Here is a 27,160-nt window from a genome sequence, read left to right as displayed (position 1 = left end):
CTCTGTGGAAAACCAGTAGTAATTTGTCTCCATTCAGAAGAATATTCATCGCATGGGCTGCATGAGCTATCTAACATGCCCCTTATCTTCCTATGAGTTAAATGTGAAATGAACCACATACTCATAATACCTCAAAAATCATGAACTGCAAAAGAACACTGTGATTTGCACAGGCACATGCCTTTAACAGATTACAAAAAATTCCAGTAGGAGAGATCTTGTCATTAAGATATTTTAAAACATTGTCAGTGAAATGGTAGATTACATGTTCAGTGAACTGGCCCTTCTGGAATCCAAATTGTGACTGACCCAGAATCTGCAGATGTGCTCAGTCATTCTTAAGCACATTACCTTTTTCGAAACTTTTGAGAAGATAGCTGACAGTGCAACAAGTTGGTATTTATTAATAATGTCCTGCTATCTATCTTGCAAAGGGGTATAAGACATGGCACACTTTAGTCTGTCTAGAAAGATATCTTTTAAAGCGATGCATTAAATATATTGTTGAGTACAGAAACTACATCAAAGCTATTAATATTTTGCTTGAAATGTTACCAACTCCATGACAATTTTTGCTTGACTTAATTATGTTGCTGATTTCAGTGAAAAAAGTTGGAGCGATCTCAAATTAACTGAACGCTAGAGGCACTACTTGTCACATATACTGCAATTCTTTTTCTTTTCAGCTGGTTGTACCACATTTGCTTTTAAGAGACTTAATTATTTTGCTGACTCCAGTGGAAAAAGTTGGAGCAATCTCAAATTAACTGAATGATTGTGGCACTGGTTGTCACACATGTTGCAGTTCTTTTCCTTTTAAGCTGACTGCACTGAGTTTCTCAGTTACATTTAGAAAGTAATTGTTAAAGATACTTGCTACATGTTTGAAAGCATGGACCATTTGGTCATTATATTTAATTACAAGATTGCCATGGTCCCTAATAGAGTTTTCCCATTTTCCTCCTAACTACAGTCCATATTGCTTTGATTTTGTGTTAAGAATTATTATCTCTGACATGACATTAAAGCTTTTATGATTTTAAAAAAAAATCTTTCTCCATATACAACAATACCTACTGTAATATGAAAGCAGTTGCACGTCTTTGCTTATTGTGATCATTAAGTATGGTTCTTTCTTTCTGCTACACGATGCTTTAAAATGCTTTCTGTTATTGACAGTTTCTTTGATACACTACTGCCGCCATCTTTTAGTTTTTGTTGGGAAACAGTCAATTAAAACAGAGAGGAATATATTACAAATGCTTTAAATTTAAAATTTACATTTGCTGTCTCATATCCCTCAGTGCTTTGCAGTTTTCTTCTATAGGTTTCTATTGAGACTTCAGTAACTATTCTAATGGTTTTCTCAGTTAACACACATTTTATAGCTGTCATATTGTCAGTTATGGCTAAATGGTCATCATAATCTAACAACCTATTTAAAACTGGATGAACACTAACATTGTCGATTGTATCCTCAGATAGACTGTCTCATCAAAAATGTCTGGACACACTTATGTAATGCAGAATTGACCACTAGACTTGCCACTGTAAAAGAAGGTAGAGGGCATTGTGTTGTCAGTAGAGAAGACGTAACAGCAGAATGGGTTACTTAGGAAAGCTCAGTGACTTTGGACAGGGAAGTCAATGGATGTTACCTGAGCAACAAATTCATCGGTGATATTTCAACCTTTCTAAATCGGCCCAAGTGAGACGTTGCTGATGTGGCTGTGAAGTGGAAACATGCAGCAACCACCACAGCTAAACCAAGGCTAGGCAAGCCTCATGTAATTAGAGACAAGGACTGTTGAGCATTGCGGAGGGTAGTCCCAAAAAATTACATGAAATCAGTGGAAGCCATCACTCATGAGTTTCAAAGTGCAACAAGCAGTCCAGCTAGGACAATTACTGTACATAGGGAGATAAAAAAGATGGGTTACAGTGGTCAAGCACCTCCTCGTATGCTTCATATTTCTGTAGTAAGTGATAAGTGATGCATGAAGTAGTGTACAGAGAGACTTCACCGGACAGTGGATGACTGGAAATTAGCTGATTTGAACTGATGGTCTGATCAAAGGGTTTGGAGTTTGTGAATCCCTGGAGAATTTTCCCTGCCCTCATGAGTAGTGCCAACAGTTAATTAGGGAGGCAGTGATCTTACAGTATGCAGGATGTTTTTTGTGGTTAGATTGTGGTCCCCTTACTGCACTTACAAAAACTCTAAATGTGGAAGAATGTGATCACAATACAGCAATGTGTACTGTGTACAGCAGAGGAATGATTGGGAGACAATGATTGTTTCTATCAGCATGACAGTACACCCTACATATGGCAGCATCTGTGAAACAATGGTCTGTGCACAATAATATTCCATAAGTGCACTGGGCTGTTCAGAATCCCAATCTGAACCCAATGAAATATCTTTGGGATGAGTTACAATGTTGACTTCACTACAGACCCCAGTGCCCAACATAACCAATAACCACCGTCTTTGGTTTCAGTTCTTGAGGAAGAATGGGCTCCCATTCCTCCACAGACATTCAGACACCTCATTGAAAGTGTTCCCAGCAGAGTTCAAGCCGTAATAAATGTGAGGGGCTGACACACCCCATATTAATATCGGATAATGGATGTCTTTATAGTTTTGATGAGATAAGGTACATAACACTTAACTGCCATCACTTATGCCCACATTAGAGGGCCACATGGCGACCTGGTACTGGTTTTACACCATCTGCAGCACTCCAGCTAGCACAATGCCTGTGATTTTAAAAAAATGGAGTACAATAGCCAAGCAGCTCCTCATATGCACACATTTCTGTGGTCAGTGCTAAATTATGCTTGAGGTGGTGTAAAGAGTGACACTGTAAATGAGTGATGAATCAGACTGTACCATGTTACAGACGAATGGAAGGGTTTGAGTTTGGTGAATACCTGGAGAACATTACCTACCACCACATGTGGTATTAACAATGAAGTACAGAGGAGGTGGTGTTATTTTATGGGGCTGTTTTTTGTGATGATAGCATGGTCCCCTTGTTGGGCTTAAGAAAATGCTAAATGCAGAAGGATATAAACACATTTTACAGTACTGAGTAAAGTAGAGGAAGAGTTCTGAGACAATGATTCTATGTCTCATCATGACACTTTACCCTGTTATAAAACAGGATCTATGAGGCAATTATTTGTGGAAAATAACATTTCTGAAATGGACTGGACTGCCCATAGTCCCAACCTGAAGCTAATGAAGGTGAGTCAGAACATCAACTACACTCCAGAACCTAATGCTAGACACAACTATATTCTCCAGTTTCAGCTCTTGAGGAAGGCTGGGCTGTCTTCTCCGCAGACATTCAGACACCTCATGGAAAATCAAGCCATCATAAAGTTGGAAGGTGGAAATACCTTATATTAATGTCCATTAATAGGTGTTAGAATACTTTTGATCAGATAGTGTGCAAAAATGTTGTTAACAATGAATACTTTAAAATAATACAATTAAAATATAATTTTTACAGTTTTCTCACTTGTATTTCTAAAAAATGGAGTAAAAGTAGGCACAGAAATTTAAACATCAGCTGAAGGTATTAGACAATCATCTTCTTCTAGTAATCATGATAAGACAGAATTTAAATTATATGGATTACTGTTTTCACATTCTCTTCATTGAAATAGGCTGTAAGAAATGGTTGGATAGTTCAGTTGGTAGGAGCATTGTCCACAAAAGGCAAGGTTCTGGGTTCAAATTCCCTTTTGGGTCAAATATTTATTCTGTTGGGAAGTTTCAATACAAAGTGTACACTTTGTTGCAGGAACTTATTAGCATACTTATTTCATCAAAACTGAGCATATGCTCTTGTTGTGGCCTTGTGTTTTGCAGTTACTGGTGTGTTTATCTGATCTAAGTGTATATTCTGTATACATCTGATGTAGCAATGTCAAATGTAAAGTGGAATTAATTTCTTATGCAGAATATGTTGAATATACTATGGTGTGGAGTGGTCTTGGTGGATTTCAGAATATCTTTGGGCTTTGCAGTATGTTTCCTAAAAATCATGGTAGCTTGAATAATGGATGATCCTGCACGTGGAAGAAGAGCTACATACTGACCTCCTTGTAAGAAGTTTTAGTGCTCTTTTGTTTACAGGTTATATTTGATCAATCTTCGAACAGTAATTTCTCTGGAATATGCTTTCACTTGATCCTTTCTACATCTACATCCACATCCACATACCTACTCTGTGAACAATTGTAAAATTCAGAGCAGAGGGTACTTACCATTGTATAATTTGTTAGGATATCTTCTCGTTTCAGCTGCATATGGAGCATGGGAAATATGTCTGCTTACAGGCCTCTGAGCATGCTCCAATAAGTCTTAATTTGTCTTCATGGCTCCCACAGGAGCAATACATTGGGGACAGGAATATCTCTAGAGAGTATATGTGGGGCCGCAGTATCAGGAATGGTGTCTGTTCTTTTGGACATGACTGAAACAACAGACACCGCACATATGGGAATAAGTCTAAGTTATTCACTTAACACTGGTTCTTGAAACTTTGTATGTAGGCTTTTGATGGATAATGGCATGTCTTCTGTTATTTGCCAATTCATGTTTTTAGGCATTTCTGTGACATACTCCTGTGAGCCAACAAAACTGTCACCATTCATGGCTCCCTTCTTTGTGTAGGCTTAATATCCCCCGTTAGACCTCTTTTATATGGGTTGCACACTGTTGAGCAGTATTCTAAGACAGGACAGACAAGTGATTTGTAAGCAGTCTCCTTTGTAGAATAACTGCAATATCCCAGGATCCTACCAATGAATGATATAGGCTGTGAGCTGCCTTACCTCCAATTAAGCCTATGTGATAATTACACTTGTGTATCTAAATTGCTGCCATCCAGGGTGGCCGAGTGGTTCTAGGCGCTACAGTCTGGAACCGCGCGACGCTACAGTCACAGGTTCGAATCCTGCCACGGGCATGGATGTGTGTGATGTCCTTAGGTTAGTTAGGTTTAAGTAGTTCTAAGTTCTAGGGGACTGATGACCTCAGAAGTTATGTCCCATAGTGTTCAGAGCCATTTATCTAAATTGCCAAAGTGGTGTACACTTCAGTGATGAACACAGTATTATACTCTGTGACAGACATAAAAATTTTTAGGTTTAGTTCTATTTGTGATCTGGAGTATCGGATGCTTTCATTCTTATCATTGGCATGTGAGGCCCATATCCTATACTGTGCATGTACAGACTTCATACTTTCAGTATTAAAATAAGTTAATACAATTGAAAATTTTATCCTGGAATTATTGAAAGAAGGTAAAAGTAATGTATGAATTCATGGTCTTGCAGTGATATGAATTAATCAAAATTTATTGAGCTTCCAGCCATGTCAGGTGGTTAAAATCTCAATGAATGTTAAAGTAAAAGTAAATGTGGAAAACTCTTGTGCTGTTAGTGTTATGAGTGCTGTCTTTGTCAACCTTCCAGATCAAACATTAAAAATGTGCATAGCTTGAAGAAGCCACTATGTCATTAATGTCGTGTTTGCCTGGTGGTTTGCTTGTACTGAACTGAGTGATAACAACAATTACAGGTTTGTAGTGGACACCACTTATGAGAAAAAGAGTCATAGTACATACAGAAGCATTTATCACTTCCACTTTTGTAAGTACTCAGTACAAAGCTCGAGGCACAAGTTTTCTACTAGCAGTACATGAAGGAAGCATGTCCCCACCCTTCTTATGCCCTTTTCTTACTGCACCACTCATATTCCCATTGTAGAATGTGTGTTGGATACAGCTTGATTCCTCTACATCTTGTACTCCACTTTGTCCCAAATCAAGAAAACTTTACAATTGGTAGCTTAGCATCCAAATTATGTTGGTTATAAAGAAAGGAGAAATTGTCACTTAGATATGGTAGGGAACTGTATGCATGGCTGTAGCTGTAATTTTGAGCTGTTCATAGAATGGCATAATGCTTTGTTTAACATTTCAACTTATAAATTGAATGAAGTAAGACTAACCAGAGATTTAAATATAAAATTTCTGAAGCGGCCTTATTTTAACATAATACTAAAGTAGTTCTGAAATGGAAATTGGAAAAATACACTCTATACTAGTGGTATAAATTTTAAATTTGATGTATTCTGTGATGTAATCATAGGCTACTTCAAAAACTGTAGTTATAAAACATTAACCTGCAGCTCCTGCACCCCAGGTTACAAATTGTAACAGATTACTGTGTGGATAGAAGAGCAAGGAATACTTTTGTTTGCTACTGATGATCACAGGCTTAAATAAAATTATGAACTGGTTCAGAAAATTCAAACAAAAGTCTTTAGATCATCAAAACATACTGTATATTACAAATGATCTCCTCTAGTGATGAGGCAACAAGATGATAACTATCTGGAACATAGTGTGGAATGAACAAGGGGTACAAAGATTTTTTTTAGAGCATAATGTCATGATCAAAGATAGAACCCAAATTATAAACATTTTCTAAAGTTTCTGAGAAAAATGTTCCAAACTAAGCCTGAATTTTTCAGTCTTATGAAAATCTCTAAAAAGTAAATATTTTTGTGCTTGTGAAGAAACCAGTAGCAAAATGATTCAATGTTGTTCAGATGAGCTATGTAGTAAACTAAGTTAAACATGTAATGAATATTTACACTCTGGTATTTTCCTAGGCAGAATTCAATATGCTGTCGGCAAGCCATTTAATCTTCAGGCAGGCGCACCTATTTATAAAGTGTGTCAATCACAAATAACATTGTGTTGTACCATTCTATTATTGTTTTATAATTATAAGCCTGTACTTAATCCTTCACTACAGCTTCAGCTAACATAATAGTAAGTTGCATTGTCATATGTCCAAATGAGCAGCAGTAATATAAAATAAACAGCAAGCTAGGTGGAAAAAAAATTACGATCTGTGCAAGAAAATGGTCCAGATTCTGAGCTAGCAGCACAATTCCACAATGAGGCAGTTATCTACAACATAATTAGTAATGAAACAAATGGTTTCCAGGGATCTGGTACAACTGCACTGTTTAATGCTTTGATTGGGTCTTTACTGTGGGGTAGGACTTCTATGGAGCAACAGAGTAATAGAGCCAAAGTTTGTTTTATTATTGTTTAATTAAACAGTGATTTAACTGATATAAGTTTATTTTATCATTGTTTACTTAAACTAACTGTGGTTTTGCTCATACATACTTACCTTGGTAACATAAATACAGCTATTCCTACATGTGTACAAAGTGTGCAATGCACCCACTCATGTTATGAAAAATGGCATACTTATCCAAGGGTTAACAAAAATAGAGTAAAATCCACATCTCTTTACTGCCAAAATTTTTAAAAATTTGCAAGTAGAGCGACAATAGAATTCACAGACATTCAGTACAGCAAGAAGTGTTCAGTAGCAAATATTTTTTATTTCGGAGAGCATTGGGTAAAGAACATGCTAAGTTTACCTTCATGTACTAATATGAAGAAATCTGAAATTATAATCATTATGCACTGTATGCATCACAGTATTATGTAAAAATGCAATTGCAGTGGGACAGGCAACACAGTAGCACATACTCTGGAAGCCACCATATGGTGTGTGGTAGAGAGTACATTGTACCACTGATAGTCATTTTCTTTCATGTTTCACTCATAAATACAGCAAGAGAAAAATGGCTGTCTATATGTCTTTCTACAAGTCCTAATTCCTCTCAACTTCTCTTCATGGACCTTAAATGAAATGCATATTGATGGCAGTAGATTCATTCTGCAGTCAGCTTCAAATGCCAGTTCTCAAAATTTTTACAAAAATGTTCCTCAAAAGTAACATCACCTTCCCTCCAGGGATTCCCATCTGAATTTCTGAAGCATCTTCATAATACTTGCATGTTGTTTGAATTTACTGGTAACAAGTCTAGTAGCCAGCCTCTGAATTGCTTCAATGTCTTCCTTTAATCTGACTTGGTGGGGTTGCTAAACACTTGAGCAGTACCCAAGAATGGGTTGCACCTGTGTCCTATATGTGGTCTCCCTTACAGATGAACTGCACTTTCCTAAAATTCACCCAATAAACAGAAGTCGACTGTTTGCATTCCCTACTACAATCATTACATGCTCATTCCATTTCATATCACTAGATATTTCATCAATGTGACTGAATCAAGCAGCACACTACTGATACTGTATCTGAAAATTATGGATTTGTTTTTGCTATTCATCTGCAGTTACTTACATTTTTTCTTTAATTACAACAAGCTGTCATTCATCACACCAACTAGAAGTTTTGTCTACATCATCTTGTATCCTCCAACAGTCACTTAATGATGATGCCTCCCTTTACACCACATCATCATCAACAAACAGCCACAGATTGCTGCCCACCCTGTCCATCTGATTATATATGTATATAGAGAATAATAGCGGTCGTACCACACTTTGCTGGTTCTCTCCTGATGATAGCCTTGTCTCTTATGAACACTCACCATCAAGGGCAGATCAAGCCTCTCACATATCTGGAAACCTATTCTGTTTCCTCATACCTTCATTAACACTCTATAATCAGACAGTGTGTCAAATTGCTTTTCAGGACTCTAGGAATCTGGAATCTGCCCATTGCTCTTCATCTGTAGTTCACAGGATATCATGTGAGAAAAGGGCAAGCTAAGTTTCTAAAACCGTGCTGATTTGTGGACAGAAGCTCTTCCATCTCAAAGAAATTTGTCATATTCAGACTGAGAATATGTTCAAGAACTCTACAGCAAACTGATATTAAGGATGTTGGTTTGCAATTTTGTGGGTCTGTTTTTTACCATTCTTACATACAGGACTCACCTGCTTTCTTCTAGTCACTTGGGACTTTGCACTGGGGGAGAGATTCAAGATAAATGCAAGATAAAGTAAGGAGCCAATGTCATATAGTAAATCTGAATTCGGATTACATCTGGACCTTGTGACTTATTTGTTTTCAACTCTTTTAGTTGTTTCACTATGCCGGGGATGCTTATTACTATGTTCTACATAAAAGACTATGTGCGATGGTTAAATGATGGTATGTCTGTATGATTCTCCTGTGTAAACAATTCCCTAAATGTGAAATTTAAAACTTCAGCTTTCCATTTGCTGTATTCCATTGTTACACCAGACTGGGCAATGAATGACTGGATAAAAGCCTTTGACCTGTGCAGCAATTTTACTTAGGATCAGTATTTTCTTGGGTTCTCAGCAAGATCTTTTGCTACAGGATGGCAATGCTAGTTGTAAGCTTCATGCACAATCCTTTTTATTGACTTGTCAGTTTCTACTAACTTTTTTTTCTGTAATTCTCTGACTGATTGACATCTGAACAACAGAAAAGATGGCACCGAATGAAACTTTGTTCTGTAACGATGTCTCAGTTTCCTTAAAAAGTGATAGTGACGTGTGTAAAATCTGCGTAAAAAAGGTAAAGAGAGGTATCCTATGCATCCAGTGCAGGTCGTGGTATCACGACAAATGTGTTAAAGTGAATCTAAAATATATAAAAGACGAACATGACTGGACATGCCGTCAGTGCGTTGTGAGTGTCACGAAAAACGAGGTAATGGACACGATAAAATCAAAAGAAAAAATAATAAGTGTGCTTACAGAGGATTTAATGACTATAAATACGAAGTATGAAGAACTTCGGCAGAAATATCAAGAACTGGAAACGAAATACAAAGAGATGGAGCGAGATCATCGTCTAGCACAAGACAGTGTTGTTAACCGTCGTTCTGCGCAAAAAACGTGGCGTTTGCCGAAAAAAACAAACAGACAGACAGTGAGTACAGTTCCGGCGATACCGCTAGCAAATAAATTCACAACACTAGACGAAGACTGTGATAAGACAAAGAACAATGACGAACAAAAATCAGTGACGAAACTTCCAATCGAGTGCGCAGCCAAGAAAACATCTAATACGAAAAATAAACCAGTGAACATCAAACGACGAGTTGTTGTACTTGGTGACACACACGCCAAGAAAATTGCCGAAAAAATAAATGAGTACAGTACGTTATTCACGGCAACAGGTATGACGAAACCCAGTGCACCTTTGACTGAGATAATTAAGAGCAGCAACTCACTTAATGAGCTATCTAAGAATGATGCCGTCATAATCATGGGTGGAAGTAATGATGTATACAGAAATGAGAGTAAACATGCGACCCAGTGTTTAAAAACTACATTACTTGACCTGAAAGTTCCGAACATCATAGTTACTAGTTTGCCTCACAGATACGACCTGCAAGACAATTCCATCGTAAATCTGGAGCTTGCAAAAGTAAACAGACAATTCTACAAAATATGCAAGTCCCAACAAAATGTAACATTTCTTGATCTTCCAGATGCAAGAGATTTGTTTACGAAACATGGACTACATTATAATAACGCTGGCAAGTCATACGTTGGCAAAATGCTAGCGAAATTAATACAAAAAGACGACGACGTTGCAAGAAAACCAATTGCTGTGCAACCAGTTTCGACCAAGGAAATGGATAAACGAGAAAACAATTTCAAAATCGCAGCCACAGCGCCAGCTCAAACAGGAACATCACGTCCAGAAGATGAGACGGTGCCAGAACCAGCCTCAGAACATACAGCAAAGACTGAAATTATCGTCAAGAAAACTGTACCTACTCATCATCCAGATGCTCACACACAGGGAAACTGATGAAGGGGGCCAGTTCTATCCGAATTTGGCCCAATACAACGAATCCAGAACAAGCAGTCCGTTACTTTATAGTCAAATTAGTTTTAAAGACCCTCTACCTAATAATATATGCAGTAGTAATTTCGTTATGCACTTGAACATAAGAGGTCTGTCTGAAGGAATGATCAGGAAGCTTTATGATATAGAAATTTTGCTAGAAAGTGTGAAACAATCTGTGAAAGTAATATGCCTTAATGAACATTGGCTAAAATCTGAAAATATCAGTCTCCTGAATAAACTTACAGGTTATAAACTGGCTACCAGCTTTTGTAGGACCAATGGGTATGGAGGCTCTTGCATATTAGTTCATTCCACGGTAGACTATGATATCAGACAGAATTTTAGCCATCTGAATGAAGAAGGCACATTTGAAAGTTGTTGTATAGAACTTAAAGAGTATAACACACTAATTATCAGCATATATCGCACCCCTGGGTACCATATAAGCTCTGTATTTTTAGATAAGTTTGATACATTGCTGCATAAATTAAAATGTGAGAAACTGTACAAGAAAGTGGTTATATGTGCTGACTTCAACATAGATGTAAGGACTGATGACAAATTTTCTTCACACTTAAAGAACCTGGTAGCCACAAATGGGCTAAATCTCAATTTCGATCAGTATACAAGAATTACAGCAAGCTCTGCAACATGTATTGACAATATTGTAAGTAGTTATAATTATCATGTAAAAGAAAAGTTTCTTCTAGATTTAGGAGTATCAGACCATAAAGCACTATTTGTATCACTACCGAAGCAAAATTCAGTCTGCACAACAAAAAGATGTAGGAATTTCAGTCAAGAAAATGTGGAAGTATTTTGCAAAAAACTAAGCCAAACCAAGTGGACAGTCAACAAACACACTTCCACAAGTGACAATTACAATAACTTTTTAACTGAATTCTTGGGTATATTCAATGAATGCTTCCCTTTTGTAACAGTGAGGACCAGGTCCCAAAAAAGTAGATCCTGGATAACAAAAGGAATTAGAGTGTCTAGTGCTACTAAGAGGAAACTGCATATGGAGGCAAAAGTAAATCGAAGCCCTCAATTTCTTAAGTATGTAAGCACATACAAAAAAACATTTGACAAAATAGTTAAACTAGCAAAACGTACTGCAAATAATGACTTCATTTCAAATGCAAAAAACAAATCAAAAGCTGTTTGGTCTGTTATAAGAAGTGAAGTTGGCAGTGAGGCAGAGAGAAAATGCCCTTCTAAAATAGTGATAAATGGTAGAGCTGTTACAGAACCCAGTGCCATTTGTGAATCATTCAATGACTTTTTCATAAACTGTAACAAATTTGGTGACTGTTCACCACCAAATACAAAGCCCAATATGACAGATAGCAATTGCACATGTTTTAAGTTTTCTCATGTTTCCATCTCAGATGTCATCAAAATCATAATGTCCCTAAAAAATTCAAAATCTGCGGGGTGCGATGAGGTCCCCACTGAAATAATAAAAATAGTCCGTCACAGTATTGCATATCCACTCTCTTTCATAATCAACCAATCATTTGATGAGGGATGTTTCCCAGATCGATTAAAATATGCAGAAGTTCGGCCCATACACAAAAAAGGCAAACAAGATGAATTGGGCAACTATAGGCCAATCTCACTGTTACCAATTTTCTCAAAAATATTTGAAAGAGCTGCATGTGATCAGATTGAAAATCAGAATTCATCTAACAGCATTATCTTAGGCAATCAATATGGTTTCAGAAAAGGCCGCAGCACAATCCATGCAATAAATGAATTAGTCACAAAAGTCAGCAGATGTCTTGATGATAGAATGTGTGTGTCAGGCATCTTTTGTGACCTGTCCAAAGCCTTCGACACAGTAAATCATGACTGGCTTCTCCAAAAATTGGCACGCTATGGTTTTCAAGGCAAATCTCTTAGCTGGATGTCATCATACTTGGCAAACAGAAAACAAAGAGTACTTATTAACATCAACGGTAAGAAATTTCTCTCAGGCTGGAAAAACACTCAATTAGGTGTTCCACAAGGCTCAATATTAGGGCCACTGCTTTTTCTATATTATATTAATGATATGCCATGTCAGGTCCAGTCTGATACTATCGTCTATGCAGATGACTCAACAGCTGTAGTCTGTTGTAAAAATGAGGTAGACCTAATTCGTCATATTGAACAAACACTTGGGGAAGTGGAGGCATGGGTCAAAAACAATAACTTGACATTAAACTTTACAAAAACAGAAATTGTTCATTTTACCACAAAACAATCTGCACAGTCTATAAGTGAAATAAGGTATATGGACAAAAAATTAGAGACTGCAGATTGTGTCAAATTCCTTGGCGTGTTAGTCAATAAAAACCTGTTATGGAGTCGCCATGTGGACAACATACTGGGTCGACTGAATAGCCTTGTATATATTATGAATATCTTGTATAGTATTACTGATTTAGCTGTAAGAAAAACTGTATATAATGCATATTTTGTTTCAGTCATTAGGTATAGTATAATTTTCTGGGGGTCTGAAAAAACAAATTTACTTAGAGCTCTTAGACTACAAAAAAGAATCATCCGGGCAATGGTGGGAGCAATACCAATGCAACACTGCAAACCTTTATTTGTAAAACTGGATCTAATGAGCATTCCAAGCATATACATCTATGAAACTCTCACTTTCACGAAAAGAAACCCACAACTTTTTGAGGGCAACTTCTTCTTGCATCGATATGATACAAGACATAGAACGAGCTACATGTTACCTACCCACAGTTTAAAATCATATGAAAAAACCCCATACTATATGGGCATGAAATTTGTAAATAAAATATGGAAAGATATGGATGACCCAAATGTAAAAGGCACCAAAAGAGACCTGGAAAAATATCTGAAAGATAAATGTTACTATAGTGTAGAAGATTTCATGAATGGTAACAATGCATTATAATTGTAATTAAAATACCTCTTTGAAGATTTTACACCATGTATATTATTAGTTTATTGTATTTTTAGTATTGTTATATATAGTGTAAAAACTGACAAGTCACCTATGTCACAATCTTTGATTGTATAAGGCATGTTATGTGATAATAAAAATTGAATTGAATTGAATTGAATTAATGGTGCAACAGTCTTTACTTTTTCAGTATTTTCTGAATTTTGTTGTTAAACTATGGTGCATCTTTTCCGTCCTTAATCCATTTACTCGGTACATACTACTTCTCCAGAGCATAATATACCGGGTGATCAAAAAGTCAGTATAGATTTGAAAACTGAATAAATCACAGAATAATGTAGATAGAGAGGTACAAATTGACACACATGCTTGGAATGACATGGGGTTTTATTACAACCAAAAAAATACAAATGTTCAAAAAATGTCCAACAGATGGCGCTTCATCTGATCAGAATAGCAATAATTAGCATAACAAAGTAAGACAAAGTAAAGATGATGTTCTTTACAGGAAATGCTCAATATTTCGACCATCATTCCTCAACAATAGCTGTAGTTGAGGAATAATGTTGTGAACAGCCCTGTAAAGCATGTCCGGAGTTATGGTGAGGCATTGGCATCGGATGTTGTCCTTCAGCATCCTTAGAGATGTCGGTCGATCACGATACACTTGCGTCTTCAGGTAACCTCAAAGCCAATAATCGCACGGACTGAGGTCTGGGGAAAGTGGTGGCTGAGCACATGACCATCACCAAACGAAGCGCGCAAGAGATCTTTCACGCATCTAGCAATATGGGGTGGAGCGCCATCCTGCATAAACATCGTACACTCCAGCAGGTGTTTATCAGCCAGGCTGGGGATGATGCTATTCTGTAACATATCAGCGTACCTCTCACCCATCATGGTAGCAGTTACAAAACCAGAATCAAGCATTTCCTCGAAGAAGAAAGGCCAGATAACAGTAGATGTGGTAAATCGAACCCATACCGTGACTTTCTCGTTGTGCAATGGAGTTTCCACGACAGTTGTAGGATTTTCGGTAGCCCAAATTCTGCAGTTGTGGGCATTGAGAGACCCTCGGAGGTTGAAATGAGCTTTGGTCGGTCCACAACACGTTACACAACCAATCGTCATCTTCCGCCATCTTTTGAAACGCCCACACCGCAAATGCCCTCCACTTCACTAAATCGCCATGATACCGATGGATTTTGTACGGATAGCATCGGAAGGTACACCTAAGTGCCAACAAAACAGTAGTGTATGGAATGCCCATGCGACTCCATGAGCGCTGACTTCCCCATGTATAGACGAACCCGCTACAGTCTCAATTTCTTCCTGAACTGTCTCAGCAGCATTATGCCTTGTGCTTGGTCGGCCACTATCTATCGTCCAAACAACCCGTGGCTTCAAACTTCGAAATCAGTCTCGCCACAGCTGCATTTGTCAATGGACCTTTACCCATTCGAATCCCCTTCCTATGGCGACAGGTTCGTAACGCTGAACTAGCACATTCCCCATTCTGATAATATAGCTTCACTAAAAGCGCCTTTTCAGGTAACATCAACATGCTGTGACTGCTGGCGCATCTGATTCTCTCTCTCATTACAGCTCCTTTTATACACAATTGTCATGCGCAGTCACTGACATTTTGCTGTCCAGCACCATGTGTCAGACATTTTGTGAACTTCATTGTTTTTGGTTCTAATGAAATCCCATGTTATTCCAAGCATGTGTGTCAATTTTTACCTCTCTATCTACATTATTCCGTGGTTTATTAAGTTTTCAAATTTATACTTACTTTTTGACCACCCTGTACAATTTGCTTTAACTTTGCCTATAATTCCTCTATGTCCATCATACTGGAACTGAATTTTGTGAATTCATTGACTAAGTGGGATGCTAACAACTGATTATCTGCTCTATGTAGCAAACACACTCTCCTAGCCTTCTTGACTGATTTACTAACTTCAGTAACCAAAGTCACTATGAGGACATCATGATCACAAATCTCTGTCTCTGTACTGACATCATCAATAAGGTCAGGCCTGTTTGTAGCTATAAGGTCTAATATATTTACATTGTGTGTGGGCTGTCGAACTAGCTGCTCAAGACAATTTTTTGAAAACTTGTTCAAAAGTACTTTGCAAGACTTTCTGTCTGAACTCACTGCAATGAATCCATAGACATCCCAGTGTATGCTCAAAGAGAAGGACCAAAACAATGTGAACATGTCTGTGGATGACATTTTTATTGTAATTTATTTTTCACTTGTTTCTGTGTATAAATATGACTGATCACATTTATTAATTCCCAGGGAAGACTGGAACAAATATCTTACAGAAAGCTACAGTACCAATTCTCAGTGATGAAGAATGTTTAAAGTGGCATGAACATAAGAATATAAATTTGGAACTGTACTCTGAAATGTTTTGTGCTGGTCACAGTGATGGGCACATGGATGCTTGTTTGGTAAGCTATATGTACTGTGTTCCTATTCCTTTTGTCATTGAAAATGTGAAGCTGGATGCTTTCACAATTAACAAGTGCATCTGTAACATGTAACTCTAATGCTGCCATAAACTATATTATTTTCAAAAAAAGACATAGCTTACACATTACCAATAGTTTTTTTATGATTTTTGAAAATATTAGCCTGCATTATGGCATTGCTTATTGTGCTAAATAAAATGTAAAAATTTAACAGTTATGTTTTTGGGTCAATATATTTATTCTGCAATGGATACATAATACACTTTGAATTTTCAAAACAACTTCAATTGATGCAAATGTGAAACTTCAACCGAATGTAACACAGTTACCTTATAAGACATAATTTTAAGTTCAAGCAGTAGAGATAATCTAATGAAAGAAGAAAATCCACGACTGTTATGTAGTAAAGGAAATTTTTGTGTATTAAATGTGTGCTGAGGATTTTGTGTTGTTTAAGAAGCTTAAAGGGTGCTGATTATGAATTAACTTTACTGCATAAAACAGAATAATCTAACTCAACAATAGGTTGTGAATAGCAAGTATTTTCTTTGGTTTAACAAAAGCATTTGATATGTGTGGACTATATAATACATTTGCATTAGCTGGAACATTATGGATTCAGGGGAAAGCTCACCAGTACCTGCAAAGGAGGAAGCAGAAGGTTGTCCTCCAGTGTCGACAAATGGAGAAGTGGTTTGAATCTAACTCATGTCATGTAAATTGAGGAGTGCCACAGGGCTCTGTAATGGGCTCATTGCTTTTCTTGGTATATATCAATGATTTACCACTAAACATGACAAATGACACAAAAATAGTTCCCTTTGCAGATGAGACAATTGTTACTGTGAAAGGCATGGAACCTAATGTAAATGATGTAGATAATGATGTCATCAGTAACATCAGCATGTACTCAAAAACTGATATTAGTATTGTACTACCTTACACATTTTGGCCTTACAACATTCTCAAAGACTCAAAATGCCTATAACATTTTCTTAAGTAAAACAATACAAAATTTGTCAAACATGGATACAAAGTATCTGGTCAACAATATTTGATGACATCTGAGTGCAAAATTGACCAAAAAATTTCATAAGACATTTATGCATTTTGCTGCTGGTACCAACATGTGGCTTACGGAGAACAGATTAGCCGTTGACTGTTACAAAACACAATTCATGCATTTTATGACATGAAACTCTTGTAAAAGTGAAAATTTATTGTTCAAAGGTGGTCAAAGAGGCAGTGAAGTGAAACATTTTAAATTTGTAAGGCCGAGGGTAGACAGAGGGCTTTCTTCGAAGTATCACTTTCAAGGTCTTGTGCAGAAACTGAATTGCTACTATCTTCACAACAGGAATGATTTCCACTGTCTCTTGATACAAAAAGGTGAAAGCATGTCTACTTTGCTTATTTTCACTCTATTAATTTGTATAGTACTACATTTTGGAACAAATTTATGCATTCATCAAGATTATTCATCGACCAGAAATTGGCGGTCAGACCAATCTGCAGTGTCAATTTGCAAACTTCATGTAGTCAATTGTTCACATATCTCAGAATTCTAACTCTGCCATCCTTGTACATATATTCCATCATGAGTTATGTTGTTGACAATAGTGACTCTTTCAGAAGCATCTACAATGTTCATTCAGGGAGCATGGTGAATGGAAAACACATTATATTGTCATATAACAATTCCTTAAGCACTGTACAGAAAAGTGTGCACTATTTAGCAAGTTTCATTTTCAACAGGCACCCAACAGAACTGTAAAAATTGAGTGATAAACCCCATGTATTCAGATTCAAGTTGGAAGGTTTGTTTGTGGCACACCCTTTTTATTGAGTATAGGAGTTCCTCACAGCAATTAAGGACTTTTCTCCATAATATGCTGCTTATTCTTATATTGTTTTTTTTGTGTTTAATTAGTTATTGAATTCTTTGCTTATAAAATTTCTAAACAGCATTCTGTAAACTATGTACTGACTTGTTCCATGACAAAGACATGGCTCGGATGGTGCAACAGAACTTGGCAAATAAATAGTGAAATAAAATAAATACATAACTGAGGATGGCAACAGGAACATTCTGGGAATATTAATCACACTAACTGTTGGTCCATAAATTTCCAAAACGATATTACATGTCCTAGAGAAAATATTCTTTTGAATGCTTAATAAATAAATAAATAAAAATTGAAAAAAAAAAAAAAACACGCAAATCTTCTGCCACAAAAATGGCTCTGAGCACTATGGGACTTAACATCTATGGTCATCAGTCCCCTAGAACTTAGAACTACTTAAACCTAACTAACCTAAGGACATCACACAACACCCAGCCATCACGAGCTTCTGCCACAGGTGGAATGAGTATCTGATCCTGTACTTCCAATCTTATGTGTCATACAGACGGTAAAACTTTCCAGACTCAGTACATGCATAGAAAGACATAATAATTAAGAATTCCAGATTGTAGTGATAGTGATGAATATGGATCAGATACTGGGCTAACTGGGTGAAACAAGCCAATTGGAGAAATATGCAGCAGACATACTGATACACTGAATTTAATGTCAACACATTCTGTAGTATCAGTGTTTGGGAGACAATGGCTAAAAGCACATACCAACTAAGAGAAATCGGATATAGTCTGCAAATAAAAATGAAAAACGGCATGAAAGGCTGAAAATGGACTGAAGGATGCCACACTGATAATAAAATTTTTGAGTAAATATTACTTTTAAGCCAAGAGTAGGGTTAAGCTGATCAACTTGTAATTCGGTAATGATTACATATGCACTTATTCATGATGCATAGTTCGTATTCTGATCACTATTATCTAACTCTGAGTATCAGAAACAGTACTTCAAATGTTCTTCATTCTAATACAGATATTTTACCACGGTGATGTACAGAAATGTTTGATGAACCACTCTGCTTGATACGTAAATAGAAAATTTGGAGAGCAAGTTTCTACAGTGGAAAATTGACATGAGATTATCAAAGATGTGTCATCCATGTCTCAGTAGCATTATCTCTATCATGATTTGCCCCTTCATTAATGAGATGACATGATGTTGGGCACGTGATTACAGAAAATATACAATGCATATGGATATATACCCCTCTTCCCTCCCTTCTCTTTCCCTAATGTCACAGTGATTTGCATTGCTTACATTAGTCATTTCTTAAACTAAATATGTTCTGAAGTCATAACTCCAGAATATACAGAAATACAGTTGAACAAACTGCAACATTATTTACTAATATGATACATAACCATAGTTAGAAATGAAAAAGTTGCTGCAGAGTCTAAAATCTCTTGATGGTAGTCATGACCATATAGAAATAGGCTTAAGTGTGAGGAAGTGAATGTGTGGGAACCTAGTAGTTCTGGTATAGGTAGGAGATCCTCACAGATGAAACAAGGTTAGGATAGACAGAAATTGGATCCACAACAATGATCCAGAGTATGAGGTATAGGTAATGCAATCTCCAGTCATAGAATTTTGAAGGATAGATAATGTAAGTAGATCACAGTTTCACAGGAAAGATAATGCTCACATTAGTTAGGCACTAACATCTGCATGAGTCAGAACCTTATTTGGTTAAATATATAACTTTAAAAAGAGCACATGATAGCAAAATGCTATCTACTAAGTCCATCCTGCCAAGAATACAATAGAACAGATTTATTTGATTTTACACATTTACATATGTACAAGGGACACAATTAAAAGCTTATATGAAACTAGCTATGATATTACATGATACATACATGATTTCTTATCTAACTTAAGCTCATGAATACCAGAAACAATATCTTTCAAAAACCAATTGGAAAAATGTGGTGACAGGAGAGGGTGTGTGTGTGTGTGTGTGTGTGTGTGTGTGTGTGTGTGTGTGTTTGTGTGCAATACAGTAATTCTGTAATTAGTTTAATCTTCTCCTTGCAGTTCTGTGAGAGAAGTACATAGGGGGCAGTGGTAAAGTCTTTTGGAGAATAGTTGATGTCAATCTTCAAGAGCCTGCGTGTTCAGGTTTTTCAGGATCCCTGTAATATTTCTGGCACTGCTGCTCCATATGTCCAATTAAAAGTCCTTGTTACATAGTTTGATAATAATGAATTGCATTTAGTTATGTAAATGCAGTGTTAAAAACAGTTCTAAAATGGTTGTTGCACTGCTAAAAAAATTTTAATACTCATATTTATTTGGGGATGCATTTGTGGCTTCAGAGTTTGTCTTCTCCAGGGGATGAAGTAAAGATCCATATTTGTTGAACATTACTCACGTTTTTGTCACATTTTGATTTATTTCCCATCCAGATATGGCAAGCAATGAAATTTATGCATCAGCTTTCTGCACCTCACTAACAAGAGTCTTGTTGCAAGCATACACAGATTTCATACAAATCTGTGTTCTCAGCTAACAAGTTTATAAACCATTTCAAATGCATTTTCAACACAAATCAAAGCATCCAGCATAAAAGATGTACATGGTGCATTTTCTGTCCACAGGACAAAGACTAACTTACAGAACTGCATCTAGACAAAGACTGGTCCATATAAGCTCAAAACAAAGACTATCTAACTTTTGGTGCGTATGACCAACAGTATATTTCAGCATGAAGTTCTATATTGTTCCAGAGCTAGTAACTGGTCAAATTAACTATCGTACATAGTTTTCTGCATACCTGAGTGAACAGTTACAAAGAAAACACATCCCTTGAGTTCATATAAATTTATAAAGGTAAAAAATAATTAAATGAGAGGGTACGTCAAAAATTATCTGCAATGTAGGTGTTCCTTTTATGCACTACAAAGAGCACACATATGGTAACATCATTTTTCAATGTAGTTCCCTTGCTTTTCAATGCACTTGGTCCATTGTTGTACAGATTTGCCTCAGAAAAGAAAGTTTTTGACTGACCATCAAGCCATGCATACACCATGTCCTTCACTTCTGGGTCTGAGGTGAATTGACTACACCTTCATGTCTCCTTCAGTGGATCAAATAAGTGATAGTTGGAAGGTGCAAGGTCAGAACTATACAGATAATGAACCATTACTTGAAACTTGAGTTTCTGGAGCATTGCAACAGTGTGGGAAGGGGTATGTTGATGGGCATTGCCATGCAACAACACAAAACCTTTTGACAATAGTCCTAAGCATTTGCTTGAAATTGCAGGCTTTAACCTATCAGTAAACATCTCACTGTAATGTGCTCTGTTTGTTGTTTGTTCCACACTCCTGATAATGTTCCAGTACTGGGCTTTATGCATCCCAAGAAATCTATCGGTTTTCCTGCAGATGGCTGGGTTTTGAACTTCTGCCTACTGGAGAATTTTGGGTGTTTCCATTTCATACTCTGCCATTTACTCTCCAGCTCATAATGGTGGATCCATGTTTTGTTACCAGTGATGACTCTGTCTAAGAAGCTGTCACATTCATTACCATAGTGATCCAAATGGTTTTGGCAGATGTCCAAACATGTGTGTTTATGCAACACTGTGATTTGTTTTGGGATCCATCTTGTACAGCTTTTATGAAACCCAAGGCTGTTGTGGAAGATTTAATTGGCAAAACTATGACTAACTTGTAGATGATGTGCCACATCATCAGTAGTTATTCTTCTGTCGACCAGAGCCATGTCACGTTTAAGCTCATCATTTGTGGCTGTGGATGGTCATCCGGCTTCTTCCACATGCGTAACACTTATGCAACTATTTTTAATTTTGCAGTCCATTCATAGATGCTCTGTTGCAGCAAGGTAATGTTCCTGTATTTTGCCAAAAGTCTTTGATGGGTTGTGGTCACCAATACAAATTCCAACCACAAAAATCAGATCACCGCTTGTTCCCTTTGGTGCAAGCTTCCAATGGAGTGGCCATGGTCTATCTCCAACAAAAGGAAGACAAATGGAGAAATTAGGATAAAAATTTCATAGCAGGACAATGATGAGATAACAATAAAAGAAATGAGGAGTGAGGTCAGTGTGAACAATGTAAGAACAGTTGTGTCAACCTTGTGGATAATCTTTGATTTACTGAATATGCCACGTCCTCAAAATAATAAACAATTTATATTTTTTGCATATGACTGTTTTCTATGAAAAACTGAGTCTGCTTTAAGAAAATTATAACAGTTCTTTATTTAATGGCTAATAAATTGTCATAATAAATTTTGTAACCAAATTATTGTAAAATGTGAAATATGTCATTTCTAGTCAAATTGAACAAATTTAATTTATAGGATAATTACCTTCTCTTAAAATAAAAAAGTAAAAATAGTATCCCAATGTAGCTATTACATGAAAATTTGGAAAGGTGAGAAATTTAAATAAATATTTCCATACAGTACACTGGTCCCACAGGCTTTACAGGCATTACTTCAGTAATGTGATTTCAGGTAAAACATAGCAGAAGGAAGAATGGAATCACAGATTTTATCAAACAGACCTAGTATCATAATCTAGTATAGACCAAAGTTCACAGCAATACTGGCTTGTTATGAACTCTCATATCAGTATTTTCACAGTGTAACCATGAATTTATCCAAAGGTTGAAGTAGGTAGTCTGCTAATAATGATGAAGCTAAGACATTTATAACTACTGTAGACCTTAGTTAGACTGACATATGGCATGCCAACTGCATGTCCAGCCCTTAAACTGCTGTGTGCTGCATTGTAAGCCAAAGGTAATTAAGGGTTTCTTTAGCACAGGATAGTCAATTATAAATATATGAGATGGGGAATGACACAAAATTAAATTATATACTGTGATGGCTACATGATTCTTGTGGGACAAATGTTGAGATGCATTTAATAACAATTTACTGTGTTTCAAATATAATTTTTAAATCAATTGAGTTTCTCCAAAGCCAAATTATGTAAGCTAGACTGTAATGGATGAAGGAAAAATATACATCACTCCAAATGCCCTTCACCCTGCAGCAGATAAATTACATAAGATATTGTACTGATTTATTGTCATGTTTCAAGTATGTCAATAAAATACAATGCTCCCAGCATTGCTATTGTTTACCTGTAGTGCATTTATCTGAAAGTGTACAGTACCACTATTCATACTTATTCCAATTTCAGCATGCACCTAATGCCAAGTTTCATTGGAAAAAGTTATTTTGCTGTTAGTATGTTTATCCAGACACTTCCAGCCTTACTGTTAGGATGCTTCAGGAACTGATGCATTGAAACTATCTGTGTATAGTGATGAATTTTTTATTTTCAATTACCGTCAGCTGGATTAGAAGTACATTACAGTGCAGAAATTTTCTGCGGATTAAGAGATGTAAAATGTAACACATTCACTGGTACAGAATGCACAAAAGAAGAAAAACAATATTTTCTCAGATTAAAAATGGTTGTGGCATTTGAAGGTGACTGACAACCTAAAAATGTGATTATACTTGCTCTACTGGTGTTACAACAGAATATATTACTGGGATGCCTGGATTTGTTGACTTACTGCTGCACAAGGAAAATTCACACTGCTCTAAAGCTAATAAAATGAAAACTCATTCTGAAAATTTGAAGATTACTCTATTTCTAAGCACTGAAATCTAATGAATAGCGAAGAGAGTAACATTTTAAAAACAGAATCATCATAGTGGACTTTTAAAATACTGCACATAGTAGCGACAGATAATTCATACTTCCTCGCATGGGTATATTGTGAATTAAATAAAGCATCACTAAGGTTTTCTTCTCTTTCTAGAAATAACTGAAGAATCATCACAAATTATGACTAAACTTTTTTTTCAGATAGTTGTGATTAAGACCACTGAACATTAAAGGTACATTAGAAAGAGTGTACACACACACACACACACACACACACACACACACACACACACACACTGGGTTTGAGAATACATATGTGTGGTTTTTTTAGTTCTGAGAAAGGACATTATGGCTATGATTTCAGTTTTCTTTATGCGTCTCTGTACCACTTAACACCTTACCTTACTTTAACTTATGTTATCTTTCCCGTTTACTTTACTTTCTTAGGTTTTCTAAAGTTCCCGTCTTGAGAAATTAACAATGAAGAAGGCTAAGTTGTGATGTCCCTGTTTTTTTAATGAATGGAACTGGCTCCTGAATATTTATGATAGAGGATAACATCTCTGTTGCACCAAAAAATAATATGGAACTTGTATATCATCCCCCCTAACTGCCCTTCCCCCCTCCCCCTCCTCTCTCTGTCTGTCTGTCTTTTAATCTCTTCTTTTTTAAGTACTCTTTGCTGGACGGAGTGGCCGAGCAGTTCTAGGCACTTCAGTCTGGAACTGCGCGACTGCCACGGTCGCAGGTTTGAATCCTGCCTGGGGTATGGATGTGTGTGATGTTCTTAGGTTAGTTATGTTTAAGTAGGTCTAAGTTCTAGGGGACTAATGACCTCAGACATTAAGTCCCATAGTTCTCTTTTCTGAATCCTAACTACGTGATGTTGAAAAAATGTACAGAAATTAAGTGGAGGTTTAAAGAGTGTGATTTAGTACAAGTTATTACCCTGCACAAAGTGCTATTAATACAAGGGTTAGAATTGGATATAGGAGGCCATTATTATGTGGTGATTGCTTTAAAAATGGTTCAAAGATGATAATATAATTTAATATCTGGAAATTATGATATACAAAATATACTAGCCTAGAGCTTCCAATTTTGAATGCTACAGTCTAAATATATCTGCATCTATTGCTGTAAATTATAAAAATTTTACTGGTTTGTGCACAGGGTGATTCAGGAGGCCCGCTGATAGTGAAGGTCAATGGACGCTGGACTCTTGCTGGAATCACAAGTGCTGGGTTTGGATGTGCTGTCGATCACCAACCTGGTATATACCACAAAGTGGCTGACACTGCTCACTGGATTGTTGCTCATGTTGAGGGTAAAAAGTGAATGTGTCAGCTTCTGTTACCATATTGATGGGTTCATGCACTAAAGACATATGTTTCCAAAGTGGAGGTAGTCTTAAATTGACAGTGAGATAGACATTGTTGAAAGTCATGTTTGGTTTTTTGATTTGCAATGTATATTCTTTTCACAAAGATAAAGAATAACAATGAACATGGGTATGGCAGGCTAATTATGTAAGTGCAGTGTCAACTCAGGGCTAATTAGTGAGTAAGAGATAATTTATAATAATGTTATAACATTACTTGCTGATGTGCTGTACCTGGAAGAACTAGTGAAATACTGGTATTCTAATATTTCTCAAACAATGGGAAATGTACCTGGAAGAACTATGAGAGTAACAGTATTCTATAATTTCCGAATATTAGCATGCCTCTCAAATAACATAAGAGATACATCTAGTGATTTGATAAAATTTTTGCTAATCATTAACTAGGTATTCCCTGATACTCTCAGCAATTGAAACTGTATTCACTGCATCACCAACAGAAGCTAAGGAAGCTAAAAATAGTGTATGTGTTGAGGAAAGATAGTAATACAGATTTACATTATTGTTCAATAAACAAATATGAAATAAATGTATAATGAAGGGTTTTTGTGGATACAGATGGACTGGGTAAAGCAATCTTTATGGTATATCACATTTTTTGGACACTCAATAGTGCTTCATAATTTCCTGGTAAAGGTTATCAGTCATTTTTTTCCCTCCTTTGGATACAAAGCCAAATGTTAATGTAGCTAATATTCTCAAGGAAACCAAAATTGCAAATTGATTACCTCTATTTACTATATTACTAACCAGTTTTCAATCTTTTTCTCCAAGTGAATATTAATTGTGTTTTCATTTGGTACCCTGGTCTGTTTGAACTATTCTTGAATGTATGTGATATGGGCAATGCCAAAGGAATCTCGAGATAACCTAAAACCAAGTTGTACTGTTTTCTGACATTTGTTCTTCAGGTAGATGAAGACTAAGATTTTCTGTAGTTCTTCCATAAAGGTACATATATTACAGCTGCTTCAAAAGTAGTACAAAACAAATGTTGTAGTTCATGTGGATTTAAAAATTCTGTCCTTCATGGAGAATTTTTTTTATTTGTCATAATTTGTAATAGAAGTGGATTGAATACATCTGTACAACAAACAAAATTATATGAGTGACACTATGATTTATGTGACACATTTTTCAATCAGTGTACTGTAGATTAGTGTTGCAGGCAAACTATGCTTGAAGGTGGAATGATCTCCTGTTTAATACTCTGTTATGTAAGGCTGGTTCTTATGTAACACAGAAATAACTATCTATTTTTCTTTGTAGGCAAACCTATCTGTGGTTATGACACACTGTCTTTCTTCTTTAGAAAGATAATCCTATCTATGAAAGGATTTTAGTTTTATTGTCCTCAGTGTTAGAAGCGTGCACAAATTCTGATCTCAGTCAGAGTCATTAGTGACAATTACGTATTGTATTTCAAGTTGTATTATATATATAATTTGTTTTTGTGATTTATAAATACAGCAGCTAATAAAAGTGATCTCTTACTGTTATTTCAGATATAGTGAAAAAGCATTAAAAATATTGGTGCAATTTATTCAAGCCATTTTGCTTACATTGAAACACACACATTGAAGCCATATGTCTAATATTCACTGAAAACTTGAGCTTTACATACTTGTGAAACACTTTTGATGGTACAATTACTACGTAATAGAATATTTATCATCCAAATTTTTTCACACATTATCAATGAATACTATCTATGGCTGTATGTAGGTGATGATTGCCTGTTCTTACAATCAAAATACATTTCATGGGGTTCCCACAGCTGAGAATACAATATGGTAAATTAAAATGAAAATATTTTGGAACACAGTTTAGTTTCTCAAAATCACATAACTGAATATATGTTTTGGAAGCCTACAGCATATCATCAGATGTGTCTCTTTGGCATGTTTCAGAATCTCTCAGATATCTGAAGAGGAAGGTAAAAAAGTCTTAGTTCATATGATTTCTCACACATACACAGGCATTTTATTTCACACATCTCAGAATAAATGAATA

General features: G+C 36.2%; 1 protein-coding gene across 1 annotated transcript in view; it reads left to right on the top strand.

Annotated features, from left to right (window-relative positions):
- LOC126469933 (serine proteinase stubble) overlaps window positions 1-26,624 on the top strand; it is a 228,887-nt gene extending 202,263 nt beyond the window's left edge. The window contains exons 8-9 of the mRNA XM_050097331.1: window positions 15,990-16,144; window positions 24,919-26,624. Coding sequence (XP_049953288.1) covers window positions 15,990-16,144; window positions 24,919-25,083 — 320 coding nt within the window. The 3' untranslated portion in view covers window positions 25,084-26,624. The remainder of the gene's footprint in view (window positions 1-15,989; window positions 16,145-24,918) is intronic.
- Window positions 26,625-27,160: the final 536 nt, after the last annotated feature.

This window comes from Schistocerca serialis, chromosome 3, assembly GCF_023864345.2.
Source record: "Schistocerca serialis cubense isolate TAMUIC-IGC-003099 chromosome 3, iqSchSeri2.2, whole genome shotgun sequence".
NCBI lineage: Eukaryota > Metazoa > Arthropoda > Insecta > Orthoptera > Acrididae > Schistocerca > Schistocerca serialis.
Note: the sequence above shows the minus strand (reverse complement) of the source record. Positions and strands in the feature narration are given on the sequence as shown.